At 38.5% G+C, this 23,426-nt stretch overlaps 1 protein-coding gene across 2 annotated transcripts in view; it reads left to right on the forward strand.

Moving 5' to 3' along the window:
- Window positions 1-23,426, forward strand: part of FCHO2 (FCH and mu domain containing endocytic adaptor 2) — a 63,842-nt gene that overhangs the window by 16,075 nt on the left and 24,341 nt on the right. For both annotated transcript variants that reach the window (XM_083465244.1, XM_083465243.1), the window contains exons 2-11: window positions 273-364; window positions 4,666-4,740; window positions 6,069-6,210; window positions 6,299-6,451; window positions 8,095-8,199; window positions 9,640-9,738; window positions 10,790-10,886; window positions 19,874-19,918; window positions 20,930-20,999; window positions 21,861-21,885. In XM_083465244.1, coding sequence (XP_083321370.1) covers window positions 273-364; window positions 4,666-4,740; window positions 6,069-6,210; window positions 6,299-6,451; window positions 8,095-8,199; window positions 9,640-9,738; window positions 10,790-10,886; window positions 19,874-19,918; window positions 20,930-20,999; window positions 21,861-21,885 — 903 coding nt within the window. The remainder of the gene's footprint in view (window positions 1-272; window positions 365-4,665; window positions 4,741-6,068; window positions 6,211-6,298; window positions 6,452-8,094; window positions 8,200-9,639; window positions 9,739-10,789; window positions 10,887-19,873; window positions 19,919-20,929; window positions 21,000-21,860; window positions 21,886-23,426) is intronic.

Raw genomic sequence — 23,426 nt, forward strand, 5'->3', positions numbered from 1 at the left:
AGAAGGGTAGTAGAAGGTGTGGATTACACAAGAGTGATGTAATCCCCATATGAGGGTGCTGTTTGTGGTCCCTACTATTGTTGCTTCACATTTCTAAATAAACCACATTATATTAATAGTCTTACTGTGATTTAGTTCCAGATACTTTGTTTCACAGAGTTTGCTTCTAGTGCTTATGCAACTGGTTGTGGAGTGGTGCTAATGAGTGAACTTCTTCTGTTGTTAATTCTATTATTCATAATTTAAACTAAACCATTTTTTTTAAATCATAGGGAGAAAGGAACAATGGCTTTGATGTTCTCTATCATAATATGAAACATGGACATGTATCTACAAAAGAACTAGCAGATTTCATAAGAGAAAGGTATGTGTGTTTATTAGCTACTTATTCGGGCATACTTACATAAACCACTGAAGACATCTTTCTGAATACTAGTCAACTACTGTATTACAGTTTAATGGTTTTACATCATAGTTCTATGCATGTATACTTAGACATAAGCCCCACTGAATTTAGTGAGGCTTAATTTCCAGGTCTGTGTGCATTGGATTGTGGCCCTAATAAATCAAGATAGCTTGGGGAGCCTCCAGTCTGTGTGCCATTATTGCTTCTGCCACCCAGAGAGCTCCTGAACCTGAGAATTACTCGCATGCAAAGTCTTAATTCTGCCAGGATTCTTTCTCAGTGTACTGATACTCATACAGCCTACATTGGTTCAGAACAGTCATGGTCTCTTTTGATTCAGATTTAGCAAAGAAATAGACCTGGCTGGTGGTAGCATACTGAGGACATCAGAACTCAATCTCCTAGTCACTTGTTTCCAAAACATGCGCTACTGGTTGCTAAACTGGTTTATGCTTGCTGTTGGAAATGCAAGGAGGCCCTTCAAAACAAGAAAGAATGGGAGATGGTTTGGTACTCTTTATTTAGTCTGATTGACATCATTCTGTAAATCTTAAAATGCATTCAAATTTGTTAATGAAATACAGAGCTGTAGTTTTTATAAAGAATTTTGTCACTGGGTTATGACCATTTAGAATGATGAAACTCCATATAGTGGATAATAGTCTCCCTTTTGTAAAGTTCTTATAGAAATGTTTTTAATATAAAGTGGATGCTTTAATTTGTTTATGTTTTGGTACTTGTATCAGATTTAATTTATTAATATTAAAGAAAAAAGAACACTGAAAGTGTTGTCTTTCTGAGAACACTACATAAGCAAAACTTTCTCTTCTAGAATTATGCATGTCTATTTTTTGATCCAAGAAATTAGGCATTTTCACTAGGAAATGCAAATTCTGCATTCTAGTCATGAAAATTAGTGTTCATATCAGTGAGTTAATACAAATGTTCCCTCCCTTCAACAGAGGGAGAACATTGTATCCCACCTAAGTTGATTTTGCAGCAATACATTGTCCTTACATAGCTTATTTTTAAATCATGCTATTTGGGTTTACAGCAAGTGTAATTATAGAGTAGTGTGCAAAGTGGGAAAATGAGCTATTTGGAAAACATCTGTTTGTAATTTAAAATATGAATTTGATACAATCAATTCAAAAATTAAACAGAATTCGGTATAGAGCAGTATTATAAAAAAGGGAAACAATGTATTTTTGTGGTCATAGTTAAATGTTGTAGAGATATCTATAGAAGTATGAACCAGTTTCCAGTAAGCAGACAGAGGAATTAAAAAAGCAGAAGCTTGAAGTTTACTAAGGACTTGAGTATTTTAATGGAACGTGGGGGGAAATACTTCTAATAAATAAAGCTGCAAAGTTTCAAATGGGATTAGCTGTGCATCATTCATACCCTTGATCCTCTGTCCTATAATTTAGTTCAAGGCATTTGTTTCTTTAAAATATTCTAATTTGTAACTCTTAAGAGTACGAAATCTCTTTCCATGGTTACTTAAAGACTTACACTGTTGCAAGCCCTTTGGTCTTGTGTTAGAATGTTTTTATTTATTATTTAAAATCATTTATAAACTTCTTTAGATTAAAAAAGAAATCCCAGGCAGAGGATATTATCTGGTGTTGTGTGTTTGATCTTTGGCTGCTAACACAAAACTTGATGTAAACTGTAATTTGAGTCACCAGCTTTGCTCTCATTAGTACAGTCAAAGATATATTACAGCCATATCACTTTACCCCTCATGTGGAAGAGATGTGGTGGCACTGTGGTCTAAAAACCACTGAGCCTCTTGGGCTTGCTGATCACAAGGTTGGCAGTTTGAATCTGCGCAATGGGGTGAGCTCCCATTGCTCTGTCCCAGCTTCCAACCTAGCAGTTCAAAAGCATACCAGCACAAGTAGATAAATAGGTACCACTGCAGCAGGAAGGTAAATGGCATTTCTGTGTGCTCTGGCTTCCATCACAGTGCCCTGTTGCATCTGAAGCGGTTTAGTCATGCTGGCCACATGACCTGGAAAAGCTGTCTGCAGACATACGCTGGTTCCTTCAGCCTGAAAGCGGAGATGAGTGCCCCATAGTCGAATTCAGCTGGACTTAACTGTCCAGCGGTCCTTCAACTTTACCCCTCATACAAGACACTTTCTGCTGTGTTCTGAAATTGTCCAAAAAAACCCCTTTTTATTGCCACTGTAGGACACTTTTTAGACCTTCAAATACATTAAGTAGAATCTAGTGCAGGGGTCAGCAACCTTTTTCAGCCATGGGCCAGTGCACCATCCCTCAGACCTTGTGGGGGGCCAGACTATATGGGGGGGGGGATATGAACGAATTCCTATGCCCCACAAATGACCCAGAGATGCATTTTAAATAAAAGCACACATTCTACTCATGTAAAAACACCAGGCAGGCCCCACAAATAACCCAGAGATTCATTTTAAATAAAAGGACACATTCCACTCATGTAAAAACACACTGATTCCCAGACTGTCTGTGGGCCAGATTGAGAAGGCTATTGGGCGGCATCCGACCCACGGTCCTTAGGTTGCCTACCCCTGTTATAGTGCTTTAAAAGTAATCTTTCAAACAAACTTCTCCAATATTTGGAATAAAGTTGCATTGAAACATCAGTGTAACTGCCTTGACCTAGGGATCTAACATTAGAGGAATTAATCATGCAACAAATCCAAATTAGTTACCTTCTCAAGGAATGTATCTGCTAGATATATCTGGGATTAGATTGTATAGAGAGGCAATTTTGTGCAGCAGTCAATATCAATTTGCGAAGGAGTTTACAAAGGCTTAATAAGAAAGCACATAATATTATTAGACACCACCCATATCTTCATGAGTAGTGTGAAATTTCAGGGGTTGCAGGCACACTTTACCCAAGGTCTGTGTTTCCTTTTGGACAATGCGGCACAGTGGAGGCTATGGTGTCTTGATGATATACTGTTTATTTACACATACAGTGGTACCTCGGTTTAAGAACAGGCCTGTTTACGAACAATTAGGTTTACAAACTCTGCAAAACGGAAGTAGTGTCCCAGTTTGCAAACTTTACCTCAGTCTAAGAACGGAAGCTGAATGGTGGAAGGGAACCAGTAGCAGGAGGCCTCATTAGGGAAAGCATGCCTCGATTTAAGAATGGTTTCGGTTTAAGAACGGACTTTCAGAATGGATTAAGTTCGTAAACCAAGGTACCACTGTATATACAACCTGAACTTACATCAGGCCATCCAACTTTTCATACCAAGTGGGCCTCAAGAAAACTGTGACATAGAAATCATGGGCTGCACACCACCTTGTCACACACACATGGGGGGGGGTTGATGACCCCCCAGCCCTCATGCTGCCTTCCTAAAGCTGGCTAAGGAAGGCACCAGGCTTTGTGAAGGAGATTTAAGGTTCTGGCAGGGACCTAATGCCCTCCCACCTCCTTCCCAAAGCTGGGAAAGCCCTAACTACGCTTTGGAAAGGGGGTAGGAGGACTCTAGCACCCTATCAGAGCCCTCACACTTTCTTCCCAAAGCCCAGCACCTCACTTACCTGGCTTTGGGAAGGCAGCATGAGGACTGTGAAGGGTAGGAGCATCCAATGCTGCTGATGGCCATGTGTTGGACCACCCTGGTCAATATAGAGAGGTTCAAACCATTATACTCAAAGAGGGTCTCTTGCTTCTCCCATCAGCACAGCAGCATTTGGGTCCAAAACACAGAAACCAGCCATCTTCTTTCTCTTGTCTGTCTGTCTGTCTGTCTGTCTGTCTGTCTGTCTGTTTGTCTCTGTGTGTGTGTGTGTGTGTCTCTCTGTTACAATCAGCCTACATGCTGTCCCTGGATCCCCTTCTTCTTCCTTGTTGCCTCTAACAGACTGAAAAGGATTTCCCTGAGCCTACATTATCCAAGCTGAAAACCTAAACCCCTTTTATCTCTGCCCACTAACACACACTGGAGGAGGGGCTCCATCCCCCTTGATAGCAGGCATTGAAAATGTCCTGATGGCTCAGCTTTTGATGAGTCACCACCCGTCTTTGTCCCCCTAATGATCCACACTCAGCTATTCTTCTACCTATTGGTTTATGTGACTCTTAGGGGGAAAAAACACACAGCAGATTGGGTTAAAACACGTGATTTTAGGCTAGCTTTAGACTAACTAAGGTAGTGGTTTGTTAACAAACAGTGCATTTGTTCATGTCCTCTAAGATTTGTACATATTTTGGTTTTGGACTGCTGATTGTCTTCTTCCGTTGATAGAGCTACAATAGAAGAGGCATATTCAAGATCAATGACAAAGCTAGCCAAATCAGCAAGCAATTATTCACAGCTTGGGTAAGTTATGATGATTAAAAACAAAATAATTTTGTGCAGGTTCTTGGAGGCTGTTAGAGGAGCTTTTCTGCCTTTCTCTGTATAATATAATACTAATACTTAATTATATTACAGAATTATCTGGAATGTTTGTGGATGTATACAACACTTAAAACTGAGCTCTGTATGTGTGTACATGGCTTTGGGAGCTTACTCCTTTTTTCTTTCTTTTGTGTGTGTTTTCTGAATAAAAACAAAAACCTATGCATTTAAAGAAAATGCAAAATGTTTGTGTATTTTGCATGAATTTACTGAAGCATGATATATTCTATGTATGGAAGAACTTGGGTAGTTACGTGTTGAATATGGGAATGAAAAGAATCTGTCCTACCTTACAAGGCAATAGCAATTATTATAAGATAAAGTATGTAAAGTGGCTGCTAACTATTAGCCAGGTAGTTGCCACATTCATTCAGTAGAAGGAAATATGTGAATGCAAACCTACTTCCTTTACTGAATTGAATTTGGGCAGCCCTTAGTAGCTTACAAGTTTAACCCATATGTGACTCTCTCTTTAGTGGAAATTTGACATTTAACTTCCTAGAGGAGTAATATTTTAATAAGTGCTCCATTTGAATGTTAAAAAACCTAAAACATTGATGAGTTCTTCATCTAAACATTTGTAAAAACAATTGAAAGTTATTCACAGAGTGCCTCCCTGTAATGTCCCTGCCATTCCATCCTGCTATGCCCAAGGCCCCAACTGCCTAACTAGAGCAGGAGTGCCCAAAGCCTTGGTGGAGCATCATATTTTGCCAAGAATGAGATTTAGGACTACCAGGCCTAAAATTATCTGCAGGAATATGACACAATTGGAACCGAGGCACTGCTTGCCTCAGCTGTGCTTGTAAGCCTTTGAACAGGGATGAAAACTTAAAACATCCTGTTCAGTCAGAGCTCCCACATCTAGAGTAAATTTCTGAATTGGAGAGCATTCCTAACCCTGTTCTTGTTATAGTAAGTGAATTGTTTACTCCTACTAATTACCTTTTTTTTGCTTCTAAACCAAGTAATTTTAAGTTAGTCCTGAATATGCATTGAGCAGTAATAAGAAGCTGTGGTGACATTTGTCAAACCTTGAAATGCAGGACTTAGAAATTCTTATTGGGTCATAGGGAATATATTTTTGTTGGGTCAACAAGAAAACAGAATAAAAGTAAACAAAAGTAAGACTCAATCAAATATCCTTAGGAGTTGCAATTAAAGAAAACCGTAGTTATTTATCATTTATTTTTTGCTTTCAAGCTATTTCAGCACTAAAACACCCATTTTCTCTCTCTTATTTGTAGGACATTTGCACCAGTCTGGGATGTTTTTAAATCATCATCAGAAAAATTGGCAAGCTGTCACTTAGAACTTGTTCGGAAGTTGCAAGAGCTAATAAAAGAAGTGCAGAAGTATGGAGATGAACAATTAAAAGCTCATAAAAAGGTTGTGTATAGTCATTTTAATGCATTTTAATAACTTCAGATGAAAATATTAAATTGGTAGTGTTTAACACACATGTCATATTTAACAGACTAAAGAAGAAGTTTCAGGAACTTTGGAAGCAATGCAAAATATTCAGAATATTACTCAGGCCCTTCAAAAAGCAAAAGAAAACTACAATTCAAAGTGTGTGGAACAGGAACGTTTGAAAAAGGAAGGTGCAACACAGAGAGAAATAGACAAGGTAATGTTTCAAAGATTTAGCTGCCTTTCTTTATAGTTTAATAGTCTAACTGCACAGATAGAAAACATCCATTTGACATTGCTGCTTTTAGTATTTTTCAGTGTAAAAAATAAGGATAATCAAAGGATGTCTTTTGCGTAAAACAAACAATAGTATGTTATATAATAGTATAAAGTAAGGTTCTGTTTGCTTATTGAATTAGCTTATGTCTGCACAGGTGCAACATTTTGAGATTCACTGAGGCTGTAATCCTAACCACCTGATGTAGATGATGAGGGTGGGCCAGGATGCAGCATAAGCTCCTCTCTGCCAGCAGAGAGTAGTGTCACTGAGTTAACTTTGCTGTGACAAATGCCCGAACACTGCCTGTGTGGGCAAAGACTCCCACCAGTGGTAGCCAAAAGCAAGCCCTGGGGAAACAGCGTGTTCTGGTGGGATCCACTGGGATCCATACCACTGTAGATCCCTGAGGAGCTTGATCCTTTGGCGCCTTAACTTGCCAGCCCTGCAACTGGCCCAGCAAAAATACAAAAAGCTGCATCTTCCACCCTGACTGGCAGGAGCAGGCAACATTTTGGAGCAGTGGAACCACCACAGCATCTAGTCTTTGACCCCTGTTAGGATTGCCCTGCTCAGTTTTGTTCACTTGGTCAGTTATGTGTAGCCCCTGCTGAATTTACTGTGAGGAAAACACATTTCCCCCAAAGCACCTTCTATTAGGCTATGTAATATGTCTCAGACTACTAAAAAAAAGTTACCATCCATTTAAATGTCTAAATGGATGTCTTAACATGGTCAGCATGCAGTAGACTCTGATGCCACAAGCAAGCATGATTACTTTCAGCTTGAAAAGTGTAGCGGCATTTGAACACGTAATGTATTTGATTCCTCTGAACAATTCAGTTTTCCACCGTTGAAGTGCAAAGGAGAGAATGATTATGGTAAATTCAACTTTGGGTCTAGTTGGAATTTTTCTTTAAAACAGGCATAGTGCTACATGGAGACTGTGCAGTGTAACTGAGCCAATAAACTTGATTTTAATGGAAAATCTAATATATGTAGTGAGATTCAGGAAAGATTAACACCATAGTGTTCACTACTTGTTTATATATCATTAAAAATGCTTTGAAAGGATTAGTAGAGAAAATATATTAAAATAGAATCATAGGATCATAGAATTGTGGAACTGGAAACGGATCCCAAGGGTCATCTAGTCCAACCCCCTGCAATGCAAGAATGTCAACTAGATCACACATGACGGATGGCTATCCAACCTCTGCTTTAAAACCTCCAAGGAAGGAGAGTCCACCACCTCTCGTGGGAGTCTGTTCCATTGTTGAACAGCTCTTCCTGTCATCTTCCTGCCATCTTGTTCTATGTTTCCCCTTCGAGTTTCAATAAACTCAAAGTTATTTTAAAATGTGTTCGAGATTACTAACAACTGTGTTTTAACATTGCAAGGTGATATAGCAACTTAATGTCATGTGGTATGTTGTTTGCATGAGCCCTCATGTGGTAAGAACTGGAAATTACTGTGAGGGAGCAAAACATGAAATTGTAAGTCAGCTAAATTGATTGTAAAAAGTATGCCTTGTTATTTCTTCCTTCCCTACAATCATTATTATTTTATTATTTTATTTTAGGCAGCAGTAAAATCCAAGAAGGCTACCGATACATATAAACTCTATGTTGAAAAATATGCTACAGCAAAATCTGATTTTGAACAAAGAATGACCGAAACTGCACAGGTAAACCTTCTTTTCAGTATCTGCAAGGCAAACACTATAATTTGCACAGTCTCTGCTCTTCTCACTTACAATTTTCCAAGGAGTCTGGAAAAAGAGAATACAGTCAGCAAATTAAATAAAAGTGTTCCTAATCTGCACAGTTGGCTTTAAGTTCTGGGTTCAGAATTTGAACTTTTGTGTCAGGAAATACTTTTGGATAAGTTTAAGTGCATGGGATAGAGAAACAACATTACACTCCCCCTGGCTAATTTCTTCTTACATAATGATTTGCTTCTTTCACCTGGATCAAATTTATTGTGGAATTTGTTGTGCTACTTGAATATTGCCATTTTAGTTTTGATATTAAACACTTAACTTTTGGTCCTAAAACTGTTGTTAATAAATAGAGAAATAACATAAACATGAAAAATATGTGAAGTATGCCTGCCATTTAAGCCAAGCTGAGAGCTTCCTTGGCAAAGAATGTCGTATTTGCAAAGCAAACAAACTGTACTGTGTTTGAGTTTGTGTATTTTAAGTTAGTTCTTTGTGTTGCAGTAGAACAGAAGCTTCACATTGCATACTTGTTGGAAGATTCTTAATGCACATCACTTTATTTTGATTAGATTTGGCATATCAATTTTTAAAAGTACGTTGGCATTTATAGGATTGAACTGAATATCAATAGAATTTGGTCCATTGGAGTTGTTGGTGACTGCAACAGAAGGGCAGAGTAAAAAAGTAAAACAAACAAATAAAAAAGATTGATATAATTTCCTTGATGAAATTAAGTTCAAAATTTTGAATATAAAATATATATGCCAGGATTTGATAAGTTAATAAAGCAGAAGTGGCAGCTGTAGTCGATGAAGGCTAAACCTCACATGGGCCTTTTTTCAGTCTCATACTTATTTTTCAGTTTTTAAGTTTGCTGTCTAAACTCTTAAAACCCACAAAATGGGTCTGTTTCAAACATGATTGTATAGGGGGGAAAGACTTTTCCACTCATCATATTAAGACCTTAACTTTCTGCAGTAGTAATGTTCATTTACTGAAATGTTACATGTGACTGAGATGTATAGACTTTAGGTAGGGTTGCCATACATCTGTAATTTCCTGGACATGTCAGGGATTCAAACGGCGAAATAAGCGTCCAGTGGAATTTTGAAAAACAGAAGAAGCTATACTATGTATAAGTGAATTTTCAGTTACTGTGGATAGGGCCTTACTTTGTCACATGATTGGTAGAGTCTTTGCAATATTAAGCAGCTGAAGGATGAGTTAGAACCAAGACTAGATACAGCTTAACTGATGAATGTCTTCCATAATCCCAAATGTGAAAGCAAGCTAATTATGGGAGCTCAGTGGACAGTTCAGTATATCAGTATTTTAAATCCAGTTTTGACTTAAGCTGTTTTAACTCTAAATAAGCCCTAAACACAACATTTATTTGTTCTGCAGAAATTTCAAGACATTGAAGAAATGCATCTGTTCCATATGAAAGAGATTATAGAATGTTTTTCAAATACGGTCAAAGAAGTTCACTTACAAATTGGCGAGGTGAGTATTTATAGTAGCTCTTATTATTCAGGCTATAAATTAAGATGTATTTCATCTTCACTGAAGTTTGTAGGTATCCAATTTTAGCAGGACTTGTATTTAATCTACTGCTGTAGGTGTGGAGGAAGATATGGGTGTGTGATAAACGTTCAGTCAAGTTTTATAGATTGTTCCTCCATTACCTGTATCTAGTTGTAAAAATAAGTTTGGTGATTATGTATTTCTAGGATAAGAAGAAATAAAAAGCAGCTTTTGCTTGGAGTATAAACCAGTAAGATCCACAGACACCTGGTTCTTTTGTTGGTTGGGATAGTTTTTTCTTTTTGTATTGGATTTAAAAAGCTCTTTGGATCTCTTTGCTGTACACAGGCAGCACATATTCTTTGCCTGTATCACATAGTTTAGCTTAATAATATGCCGTAAATTTTGGAAGAGATCTGAAATGCAAGATTCTTCACAAACTGCACCTAATCCAATAATAAGCTGTGAGCTAAGAACAGTATTTAGAGAAGTAGGAAAACTCTGTAAGGGGTAAGTTTGGTAATACAGTGGTATACCGCAAGACGAACGCCTCGCGAGACGAAAAACTCGCAAAACGAAAGGTTTTTTCGTTTTCGAGTTGCCTCGCAAGACGAATTTCCCTATGGGCTTGCTTCGCAAAACGAAGCTTGCCCCGGGGACAGCGGGTCTTCTCTTTTGAAGCAAGGGGTGGCGGGGAGAAGCGATCTTCTCCCCGCAGCCCCAGGTCCGGGGACAGCGGGAAGCGCAGCGCTTCTTCCCCGCTGCCCCCGGACCTCTTTTGAAGCAAGGGGCTGCGGGGAGATCGCTTCTCCCCACCGCCCCTTGCTTCAAAAGAGGTCCGGGGACAGCGGGAAGCGCTTCCCGCTGCCCCCGGACCTCTTTTGAAGCTAGTTTCATGGTTTTTTGAGTCCCAGCCTGACACTTTTCAGTTATAAGAGCAAGATGGGAAGTGTAATAATTGAGCAATCCGTTTGTGTGCAAATTGCTGTAGCCCACAAAGTTATATTTACTAGTGTTCTTTTTCTCAAAGGTACATGAAGAATTTATAAATAACATGGCAAACACAACAGTTGAAAGTTTGATACAAAAATTTGCTGAGTCAAAAGGCACAGGCAAAGAGCGACCTGGTAAGAGATACAAAATAATTGATTTGGAATTTTTTTAAATAATAGATTGCTTGATATTATCTTCCAGTGTTCAATGCACACACACACACACACACACACACACACACACACAGACCTCCATCTAATTGATACTATGCATATATAACTGTAATTTACTGGAAGTAATGAATGCAGATATTTAGTTCACTATCATGATTCTTTTTTCTTTGGATAATGCCAGTTCAAAGTAAAAAAAAAATGGGGGGGGGGGACAACTGTGAAAAGGTGAATTCCATGCTGGGTATTATTAGGAAAGGAATTGAAAATAAAATAGGCAATATGATAATGCCATAGAAATCTAGGGTGCAAATATACTTTGATTACAGTGAATAGTTCTGGTCACCGCACTTCAAAATGGATATTGTGGAACTGGAAAAGGTTAACCAAAATTATCAAGGGGATAGAGCAACTCCCCTATAAAGCAAGGTTATAGTTTTGGGTGCTTTTTGGTTTAGAGATAAAGTGAGTAAGAGGAGACATCATAAAGCTATATATGGTGTAGGGAAAGTGTTCAGAGATTCCGCGCCGTCTCATAAACCTAGAACTTGTGGACATCCAGTAACTGACTGTTAGAACATTCAGGACTGACAAAAGAAAGTACTTCTTCAGTTGGTGCATAGTTAAACTCTGACACCTGCTCCCACAATAAGTAATAATGGTCATCAACTTGGATGGCTTTAAGGATGTCTAAGAGGATTAGACAAATTCATCCAGGATGAGGTTATCAATTGCTACAAGTCATTGCTACAGTCGCTGACAATGGAGGAAGGGAAGAATTCTGTTTTGCTCAAGTCCTGCTTGCAGACTTTCTATGGGCATCTAGTTGGCCATTGGCCTCAGTCAGAAGGCTCTTCTTACATTCTTACAATATAAAAATAGTTTTGAAATCTTTTATTTCCAGTCAAACAAAGGTTAAATTCCTTCCATGTGACATTCAAACAGATTAAATTATTGATTCTCCAATCATATTCTTTCCTGTCTTCAGCTGTATTTTTTATTGCCTAATTGTGTTATGCTTAAAATAGTCCATAAAAATTAATAGCTGTGTTCTGCAAACAGCTGCCACGTTTACCATAATTGTTCTGCACTTGTTGCACAATATTTTTAAACCTTGTCACATTTGTTTCTAGGCTAGCATTCTGATGTTCTGCAGATCAGTTACATGTTTCCAAGGCATTAATTTCCATGACTAATGTGCATATATTACTTAGCATCATCTTATTTGATGTAGTATTGGAAAATCCCAGTAGAGACAAGACTTCAAGGGCTGCAGTTTTGTACCCATGTACCTTGGGAGTGAGGCTTACTTCTGAATAAACATGTATAGGGTTGTAAATCAACTTCCAGCTGTCCTCATTCTAAAAATAGAAACCTTTTTTATTTTTATTTTTGCCGGGATCATTAAATGCACATAAAATCCAAAAGATGAAATGTTGTAGAAATGGCTGATTTCAACTACCCTGATGTAGACTGACTACATATATGTTCCAAAGAGGTAAAATTCTAGATACCCCAAATTACTATATCTTAAAGTGGTTGGTCATGGAACTGACCAGAGGGGCAGTGACCTTGGACTTAATCTTTAGCAGTATCCATGACCTGACATCAGATATGTGTTGTTAAGTCAGTTGGGAGCAGTGACCACAGTGCTATTAAATATACATGTAAATGAATGATTGCTAAGAAAATTCAACACGGTCACATTTGATTTCATAACAAGAAACTTGCCCAAAATGAAGGGATTTGTAAAAAGGAATTTGAAAGGCCAAGTCAAAAAAGTAAAATCATTCAGATACTTGAGAGTTGTTTAAAAGCACCATGTTAGAAGTCCAACTGGAGTGTATGCTGCAGATCAGGAAAGTTAGGAGGGCCAAGAGAATGTTAGCTAATCCTCATTTTAATTGAACATCATTGTATTCAAAGTAGACACCATACATAAGTGCATGCACACAGCAAAGTTGATGTTGAATTACAATAAAATGCAAAAAAAGTTCAGCTTTGACAACTTAATCAGAGCTTAAATGAATTCAAAACAAATACATTACAATTAATTTTTACAACCCCTGTAGAAATTCCAGCCAGGAATTTACAGACCACATTGGCACCTGTACCAGACCCAATTAGTTCTCCCTTACTTTAAGGGTAATACTTGAAAACACTTTGCCTTCTCAGCTTCTATATTTTGCTTGAACATAGATATGCCCACAGTGTATATTAAAGGACAGAAACGGTGTAGTCTCTAGTTTTCTGTGCTTTATAGATGAATTGCTTGTGCAACTTTCTGCAGTGCTGCTTCAGTTTTTAAAAACAGGTATTGCTTTTTTATTTTGGCAGACTGAAGTTACAATAGGGCATTATTTGACTGAGCAGATGAGTAGTGTAAATAGGAAAAGGAGAGAATCTCAGGTTGATAGAGTTGGAGGAAATCAGTTTTACTATTTCTTTTTTAATTCACTGGCAGTGTGCAGTAGTTAAAAGTTGTGATCTAGTAGTATACATAAATGATTTACAAAACCCATGGCCTGCCCAAGCTAATATTCAAGGAGGTGAAACCTGTTATGGTTCCTCACCTGTACACAACTCTTAAAGGTACAAGAACCCTGAACTGGTCTGCATTTGCTCTTATGCATGTATGTAAAACACATTCTAAAGTGCTGGGAAGGTTAGACTGTTCTGGTAGTTCAACTGGTTAACACTTCTACGGAAATTATCAGAAGTGTGGAAGAGATAAAAAATGGGTATACAAGACTACAGTCATACCTTGGGTTATAGACACTTCAGGTTGCATGTGTTCAGGTTGCGCACTGCGCTGAACCCAGAAGTACCATATGTTCCGGCATATAAGATGACTTTTTAACCCAGGAAAACCATCCCAAAAGTTGGGGGTCGTCTTATACGCTGGGTATACGCGGAGCCACCTGTTTGGAAGGAGGAGAGGGAGCCAGTGAGCAGAGGCACCCCTTCTGCCGTCGTTCCTCCTCCTTCCCACGAAAGGGGACGCAGCCTCCTGTGACGCAGTGCAAGGCCCCGCGTGTTCATTGACTGCTGCTCTCTCCTCACCGCGGAAAGTCCTTCTAAGCGTGGCGCTCGCCCACACGCCTGCTGCCGCCGTCATGGGAGCCGGATCCGGCCTCCGCTGTGGCCGCGTGGGGCTTCGCTCAGCTCGCGGGTGCCATGAAGAGCCTGCCGCAGGAGGTGGTGTGCAGCTTCGGCCAGGGCTCCAAAGAGCTGGGCATCCCCACAGGTGAGGGCGGTGGAGGCCAAACTCTATAATATAACAGCAAAAGTTGGGGGGCCATCTTATACGCCCAGTTGCCTAATACGCCGGAACATTCGGTACCAGAACAGGTTACTTTGGGGTTTTGGTGCTTGCGCAGAAGCACTAAGTTGCGCTTTGCACATGCTCAGAAGTGCCGAATCGCGATCCGTGCGTGCGCAGACGTGGCGCTGCAGGTTGCAAACGCTGCGGGTTGCGAACGTGCCTCCCGCACGGATCACGTTCGCAACCCAAGCATCCACTGTACTAAGATACAGCTTGGACTTTAACAGGATGAACCCTTAGATTGTTTGCTTGAAGGAATCGAAAGTAGGGAACATACACAAGATTTGTATATTTTGAATCTTATCCTTCTGGGTAACAATGGCATAATGTCGTATACTAAAACATCCAGTACATTTGTGAGTTTTAAAAGACATGCAGTACAGCCTAACATTATTTTTTTGTTAAGGCCCAAGTTATACAGAACCATTATTTTCATTCTGCATTGTGTGAGTGGACTTCTACTCATGCCACTGGCCTTTAACTTTCTCTTGCCCTCCCTGCATTTTAAAAAAACCTGCTCCAGAGGGTCCTCCAACCTTAAAGCAGATTTTGAGGGTGTGCAAGGGACTGCAAAGAGTAATGTGAATTCCCATTCTGTGAATGGAATTACATTACATATGCATATGGACAACTTTGGATACAACCCATAATATTCAAAATTATCCTGAACCTCATTGTTTCATTTTCTTGTTCATATATTGTTAGAACAACAAGATCTAATGCATCTTGTTTTCTTCACTGATCACAGACAAGACAGAGCTCCAGCACTAGTTCTTTATTTCATGGGGAAATTGATCTGGATCCACTCTGGTTAAAGTTAGTTGTGTGATGAAAGTCAGTAATTGGATTTACATTAATCATGATTGAACTGTTCTTTTGCAATGTGATTGGGTCATGACTAGCTGAATTGTAATCTAGGTATGATCATAGTGGTATATGGTCAAATAATCTGATACATGGTCTTCCCATTTAACATAGCTTCTTGGTGAATTTTTTAGGACATTAATTAATAAGCATAAAACTAACCTTTCACAGCAGGTTAAAATCCTACAAATATATGTCTAGGTCTGACATGTCATACTTTGTAGCTCACAAAAATGTTTTGAGATTTATCTTTATTGTGTTTCCTTTTTTTGTCTTTGGTTTCTTAATTTTCATTTTAGTACCATGAATTAATGTCATGGATATTGTTTGAGTGTGCTGATTGTATTGTGATCATTGACTCTCTGTAACCCAGGGAATATAACTTGGCATTGTGTTAAATTATTAAAATTCATTGTCACTGGACTTGTCTTGATAGAACCTTTCAGGTGTAATGAATATGAAATGGAATTTTGTGAATTTGACATGTATTTACCTTCAGTGACACAGGTACTACTGGCCTATTGTTGTTCTAAAGGGGAAACCCCTAAGTAATTGGGCTGCTTTGATTCTTTAGTATCTCTGCAGTTAAGGCCAGTTGCCAATCATAGTAAATATTTGTAAACAATATGTATTGCATTTCTTTTCACATGCTAGATTTTTTGATTAACATGTTTAGTGACTTTGTTTTGTTGTAATGATGTGGAAGAGATAAAAATGCATCTTGTCTTTCCAAGTCTAAATATAGCCACAGAGTTATCTAGAGAGTGGTTTGGTTTTTATTTATCAGTCAGAAAAAGCTACTGTTGGAGAATATTATTGACTGACAGTTTATATATCTCTCATTTTCAATTTGAAAATTTGTTGGTGCTAAATATGAAATGGCATCAGATGTTAGCAAGGAAAAGATTGCTTGTGTGTTTGTACATACAAAATTGACCTTTGTGATCCAGCTTAACATCTAAGTACTAAGAGCAATCATTTGTTTTGACAGCAGAATTAATTGAGGCTAAAACAGTCGAAATTCCACTTGTATCAAGCTGTTCATTAGGAATTGCTCTCTGGCTTTAGTGCTGTCAGAAAAATAACCTGTTCTGCTATGATTAAATAGCAGAATGATGGTCGGTCCACTGCATTTGAGAAAGAGGTTGAATAAACTTTCTACTGCGGAAACAATTCAGAAGTGACACGCTGCAAGGGGGGTCAGAATGTGCATTGATATCCAGCTGAGCTGTCAACTGGCACTGAGCCAGACACGCAAAGCTTTGCCATTTTGAAGCAGCATGTGAGGCATATGCAGTTTTTTAAAAAATTGTCCTCCTTTCATGCATGATTTAATGCCAGAGGGGGAAAACCCTTTTGTTTTCATCTAAAACCAAGCATATTGTCGGCAGTTATATTTGCAACTACAAGTAGCTTTTTAAGCTTATGTCACTTTTAAATAGAGGCTACTTTTTATTATTCAATGTAACATTTTTGCAATATGTAAAAACCAATTTGTTGCAATTTAAGTGGGTTAGCATTCCTTTATGCTCCACAAAACATGTTCCTAAGATACTCTCTTTTTTTGTTGTAATTTCCATTGTAAAGCTACTAAAATATTTTGAGAATGCATATCTCTTACAAAGCAAGAATTTTCAACACACATCCTTTTTTCCTCCTTTCCTATTTAAATAGCCAACAGACAGTATTTTCCACTTCATTCCTTTTTTCCCTTTTTTAAAAAGTTCCTTCAGACCCATGAGTGTGTAGCTGCTGTCTTCATCAAGCTTGGCTTATCCATTTCTGCAGAATACACACTAGTTGACCGATCATGACACTTTTCTCTAACTGGTTGACAAAGCATTTAACTGTTTTCAAGGCCATTAGTGCCACTTCACAGATTAATTAGGTGGCAGGTGACACTGTGACATGACTGGGTTTTCTTGTTTTTTGTTTTACTGTCGCATTAATCTCTCTTGAGAGATGAAGTGCATCACTGGTAACTATTTGTCTAGCATGCAAAAGATCAAAATAGAATTGGATGTACCGGTAATACTATATTTACTACTATTACTTCATCAATGTAGTTTCCAGTTCAGCTGAATTTGTCAAAGTGGTGTCAGCTATGTTTGTTTATCCTTATTAAATAATTGTGTTAACAGCACAATCATCAGACTCCTGATACTATATGCCTTATATGGTAATGGAAGATATGATTTGCATTTCTCCACCTCCATCGTTCTACCCGGACACTGAGGTCCAGCACCGAGGGCCTTCTGGCGGTTCCCTCACTGCGAGAAGCCAAGTTACAGGGAACCAGGCAGAGGGCCTTCTCGGTAGTGGTGCCCTCCCTGTGGAACGCCCTCCCACCAGATGTCAAAGAGAACAACAACTACCAGACTTTTAGAAGACATCTGAAGCCAGCCCTGTTTAGGGAAGCTTTTAATGTTTGATGTATCATAGTATTTTAATATTCTTTTGGAAGCCGCCCAGAGTGGCTGGGGAAACCCAGCCAGATGGGCGGGGTATAAATAATAGATTATTATTATTATTATTATTATTATTATTATTATTATTATTATTTATATTTATTATAACATAATACCATATGTTGAAGATCATGTAACTTCTTCTGGCTTCCTGCTGACCAGTATAACTAGATCAGTGGCAGGAAGCCTCTTTTAGGCCGCTGTTGTGGACTGGCTGGATTCAGAGGAGTAGGTGAGGGCACCAGTTGGGGAACCCCCAAGGAAGTAAGGCTTAGAGCAGCCTTTCTCAACCTGTGGGTCCCCAGATGTTGTTGGACCACAACTCCCATCACCCCTAGCTAGCAAGGCCAGAGCTCAGGGATGATGGGAGTTGTAGTTCAACAACATCTGGGGACCCTCTGGTTGAGAACCGCTGGCTTAGAGCCAGGGGATTGGTGGTGGGATGACAGTGAGTGGTCAGAGGGAGAAGAGGGAACAGACTGCAAGGAGGAGGTGTCAGATGCTGAAGAAGAAACAGGATTTAGTGAGCAGGAAGACGCCCAGCTCCAACTGTCTATTCCATCTGTAGCTATGGTAGACTAATGCTTGGAGGCAGTGATGAATTAAAAGAGGGTTAATAAACTACAGTGGTGCCCCGCAAGACGAATACCTCGCAAGACGGAAAACTCGCTAGACGAAAGGGTTTTCCGTTTTGGAGGTGCTTCGCAAAACGAATTTCCTATGGGCTTGCTTCGCAAGACGACAATGCCTTGCGAGTTCCTGCGGGGGTTTTTCCCTTCCCCCCCTTTTTCTAAGCCGCTAAGCCGCTTATCAGCTGATCCGATCAGCAGATAAGCCGCTAAAAGCCGCTAATAGCGCTAATCTGCTAATCCGTCAATGGGCTTGCTTCGCAAGACGAAAAAAACGCTAGACGAAGAGAATCACAGAACGGATTATTTAATCCCAATAAGATGGAGGTACTATGGATCAGCAGTTATGAAGTCTAGGAATTGAGGAGGTGGAGTATTTAGGATAGGGTAGCACCCACCCACCCTCAGTGTAGCAGGTACATAACTTGTATCTATTTGAGCCATAGCTATCATTAGAGGCACAGGTGACCTCTGTAGCAAAGGACTGCATACAGTATACAGTGGACGCTCAGGTTGTGAACGTGATGCATGCGGGAAGCACGTTCACAACCCGCAGTGCCGCGTCTGCGCATGCACAGATTGTGATTCGGCGTTCCAGTACTTCTGGGTTCAGCGTGGTGCGCAACCCGAAATCGTGCAACCCGAAGCATCTGTAACCCGAGGTATGACTGTATCCAGCTCTAGTTCATTCAACAGCTACAACCTTTCCTGGACCGAGATAGCTTGCTATCAGTAACCTATGTTGTAGTGACCTTGCAGTTGGATTATTGCTATCAGCTCTGCATGAAACTGCCCTTGAAAATGGTCCAGAAATTGCAATTAATGCAGAATGCAGCTGCCAGGTTGTTAACTGCAATATCCAGATGGGATCACGTAACACCTATCCTAAAAGCTCTGCACTGGCTGCCTGAATGCTGCCAGGATCAATTCAGGGTGTTAGTGATGGTTTTAAAAGCCCTATGTGTCTTGGGGCCCAATTATCTAGAGGAGCGCTTCATCTAATACCAGCTAATTCATTTCTTGAGATTGGTGCACTCTGTGTCTGTCTCTGCCAGGATTCTCATTAATCCTATTCTTAGGAGAAAATAGATTCATCATGGTGAAAAAGCCTCTGTCATGTGAAAAGTAGTGATCATTGTCACTGTTTTTTCACTGTGGCCAAAGCTTAGTGCAGTCTTAGGGATGAGACTCTGCCCTTCTCCAGCCTTGGGAGAAGGATGGGGGTTCTTTCCAACCTTAGGCTAAAGGCCCCTCCAGACTGATGGTATTTTTGCAGATGTCTTCTGCAACATATAATTGACACAATAACAGTGCATCAGTGCTGTATGATTTTTTAAAATTGCATTTTTATTGGGGGTTTTCTTCTAATGTATGTATTTTATTATATTACAGTCTGACCCCCCCACCCCCAAAAAACCTTTAAAATTGCCAAGAAACAGCAATTGAAATGAACTGTGCTAGATGCTGCATATTTTTAAATTTTATTTCAATTGCCTATTTTATTTCTCATACATTATTATTTTATTCTATGGACTTGTTTGGAAGCCACTGATCAAACAAATTGATTGAGTAAATATTGCCACCCTAGTCTTGATGCATAATGTTTCTCCATAAATTAAAACAAGAAACAGCATTAGAATAACATTGATTTTCCATCGTTTAAAGGACTTATTGAATTTGAAGAGTGTAATACAGCCAGTGCAGTTGAAGGTGAGTTTTTCTTGTATTGTTTATCATTCAAAATGTACTTCTTACATCATTTCTAGTGAACATTGGGGAAAGGGTTTAAAAAAATAAGGCTTAAAAGTAAGAAGTGAAGTCGTTTGCTCTAATTAAGATGAAATGAAGTTAATATATTTCTGATATAACAGGAAATGATCAGCAGCCTTATGTTTTGTCTCAATTAAGAGTCAGAACTTGCTCAGTGTGATCCCATCACAGATGCTAGAGAGAAGTTGGCTAACTTTCAGTATCCTATTAGTGAGGGAGTGGCAAATTTCACTTACATGGATACATAAACATGTCCTCATATATGAATGTCCCTGTATCTAAAGCATGCCATTTCCAAGTATCCCATAGATCTTCTGTTCAATACTTTGGTGTTGCTTCTTGGTCCCCAAACCAATTATTGGCACATTAGTAGAAACTAAGCCTTGGATGCTTTCTGTTGATCTAATGGCAGAGCTAAAGATTGGGGTTGATGTTTTGAAGTAGTTCCATTCTTTTTTGTGAGAAAAGTCTGAAAAGATGGCTTCACACAATGGAATTTGTCCTCTAGGATGCACTGGGTTTCATTCTTGACCTCCATACTTTAGAAACCGCTATAAAACAAAGGGGAGAAAAACGTATTACATATTGGAACAATATACCAATAACATTTAAGCTGGTTCTGATGAAAAGGGATAGTACTAAGTTCTGGAAGCATTGAACAGATACTTTGAGTGATAAACTACTTGAGGATGACAAGACTAAAACTCAATCCAGGCAAGACAAGATGTGGGTATTGGTAGTTCTCTTATGTGCAACATAAAATGATACATATTTATCATATATTTATACATATTATTAATAATATTAATAATATATTATTAATATTATTTATACATATTATGATACATAATAACTTCATGTTATTTACTGCAATAGTGTATCTCATTACCTATTCTGTTAACTAATATTTAATCTTAATTTCCATCTAACAACACATTGTCTGCTTTGCAGGGATAAAGCCTAGAAAAAGAAAGCATTTTGTGTTACCAATTAGTAGAAAGGGAAAAGATGCAGAATCTGTGTAAGTATGTTTCAAACTTGTTAGTAAATCGTTTAATGTTTGGTTTTTAAAAAAATAGAAGTATAAATATTTCTATCTTTTTTAATTTTATTATTAATGCTGTAAGAGATAATGCTCCAATAAATTCCTATATAGCCTCCCCCCAAAAAAACAACTTCCCCAATTTTTAAGTGGGGGGGTCACAGTTTGGGAATCTTTTTGGATTCTAGGTAGCAACTGTGGCTAGGAGTGCTTTTCCCTTGGTCAGGTTAGGGCACAAGCTGCATCAAATTTTTGGAGGATCATGGTTATTTCTTAGGGTTGGATTACTCTCACCCATTACTGTAGCACCCTGAATCATCATCAGCAAAACTTCTGACTAGAGCCAGGATTTTGAGGATGTGACTCCTTCGTTATGGTAGTTTCACAGGCTGTGCATCCCACCATTTTCTGAGGTGTGATCAATGGCAGCTCCTGTCAAGACCTTTGCCCTTGTGTCTACTTCCCCCAGGAAATCCTCCTGGCCACTTCACTAATTTTCCATAGGCAGCTAAATACATTGTTATTCTAGCATCCCAATGTATGAATTTATCTTCTTTTTATGTGTACTTATATATGTATGCTTTTATTAACGTTAGCTGCTGCTGTAGCAGTTGTTGTTATTTTTGTTGCCTTGGGCATTTTTTTTACCTGAAAAGTGATATATATGGAAATGGAAAAGTGATATATGAATCCTGAAAAATTAAATAACTGTCTATAGCCTGATTTTAAAGGTGTTCTAAAGCAGCTATGTATCTGGTGAGATGTTAACTAGAAAACCAAAAGAGATTTTGGTAAATAAAAGCCATAGCTATTATAACAATTTACTGTTTTTTTAAACAGGGAATGTCCAGATGCTGATTCAGTTGTAAGTATTCTTATATTGATCAAAGTTATTCAAGAAAATTGTTGTTGTTGTTAATTGAATTTATATACCGCCCTATACCCGAGGGTCTTGGTGGTTCACAGTCTCTTTAGTTTCAAACAAGTTATGTATAGTGTGTTCCTTTCATCATTTGTATTTCTAGTTCCTCTTGGCCATATTATCAGTGTTTAATTTGAGATGACAGAAAGGAGGAACTCCCTGTGGCTGAAATGAAAGAATGGATTTCCAGAATAATCTGAAATTTTTCCTGTAGAAACGGCAGCTATCAACCCATGTATTAGACCTCCAATATTCTAGAAAATTCATGGGTTTGGTTTCTTTTGTTTAAACAATTTTGTGAAATGAGAATGTCTCATAATAAAAAGCACAAAATAAACAGATATAAAATGTATATCTGTCAAATAAACCTTTTCTCTTGTAAACCCACTCTAAAGTTGCTTTTTTCTGAACTGTTGCAAGAAGCCCGAGCAGATCAAGTTTTTGTGTGATTTTATGTTGCTCAAACTGATACATTTATTCCAGGAATTAGGCCATTCACAGAGTGAAACATAAGTCGGGTTGACTTACAATGTTTACTCTTTGACTTGTTTGTTTTGTTGCTCATTGTTTAATAATTAATGAAACAAATCCAAGTGTAAATGTGTCTGGCATATTCCTTTCAAGCTACACCAAGCATGATCGCTCACTCTCTGCTTCCCCAGAAGAATAACTTGGCTTCATAGTTTTCAAAACATAAATTTTATTTCCTTTCTGTAGCATTTTCAAAGTGTTACACATATACTCAGTCTCTTCAATGGCAGTTTTACTAACAAGCAACATTCTTCAAACTTCACTTTATAACAAAAGTTATGCAAATATAACAAATATGTGAAAAGCACTAAGTAGAGTATTTCCCACCATCAATTTTCTGTCATCAAATAGATGTCCTCAAATTGAAAATGTTTTCGGTATTGTTTGAACTGGTTGGCATGACTCATTTTAAATATCTTCAAAATGTATCCATGTGTTTTTAAAAATGTAGCATTGAACTTGTAGTTGATAGTGACTTTCTTGTGTAGAAGCAGAAGGAAACAAAGAGCTGGTCTTAGAATATTGATGATTGCTCTAATGCACTTGAATCCAATGCCTTTAGCCAAGGCAATTTAAATGCCTTAGTAGAGATGGTATAATAGTGATTGTGTTGCTATTGTGTAGCCTATTGTGGTGTTCACCTGGTCCTTTGAAACATAGGTCCCAATATATAATGAAATAGATCAGGGGTGGGCTACCTCCTTGACTCTGGGAACCAGATCGTTATCAGGATCAGTCTTAGAGGCCAAATTTGACAGGTGGGCAGGGTGTATTGCTCCTCGGAGGCTGGGGAATGTGTTATGAATCCCCTAGGCTACCACTGGATAGGCAAGTAAAGGTTTTAGGTCACATTGAAGGGGACTTACCATGGCAGGTATTTGTAAGCTGAAATATAATTTAAAATTATTATTTTGTAGTTACTATTCTTTAGCTAAATAGCAATATTTCATAAG

Source organism: Podarcis liolepis (genome assembly GCF_965112155.1).
Source record: "Podarcis liolepis genome assembly, chromosome: 11".
NCBI lineage: Eukaryota > Metazoa > Chordata > Lepidosauria > Squamata > Lacertidae > Podarcis > Podarcis liolepis.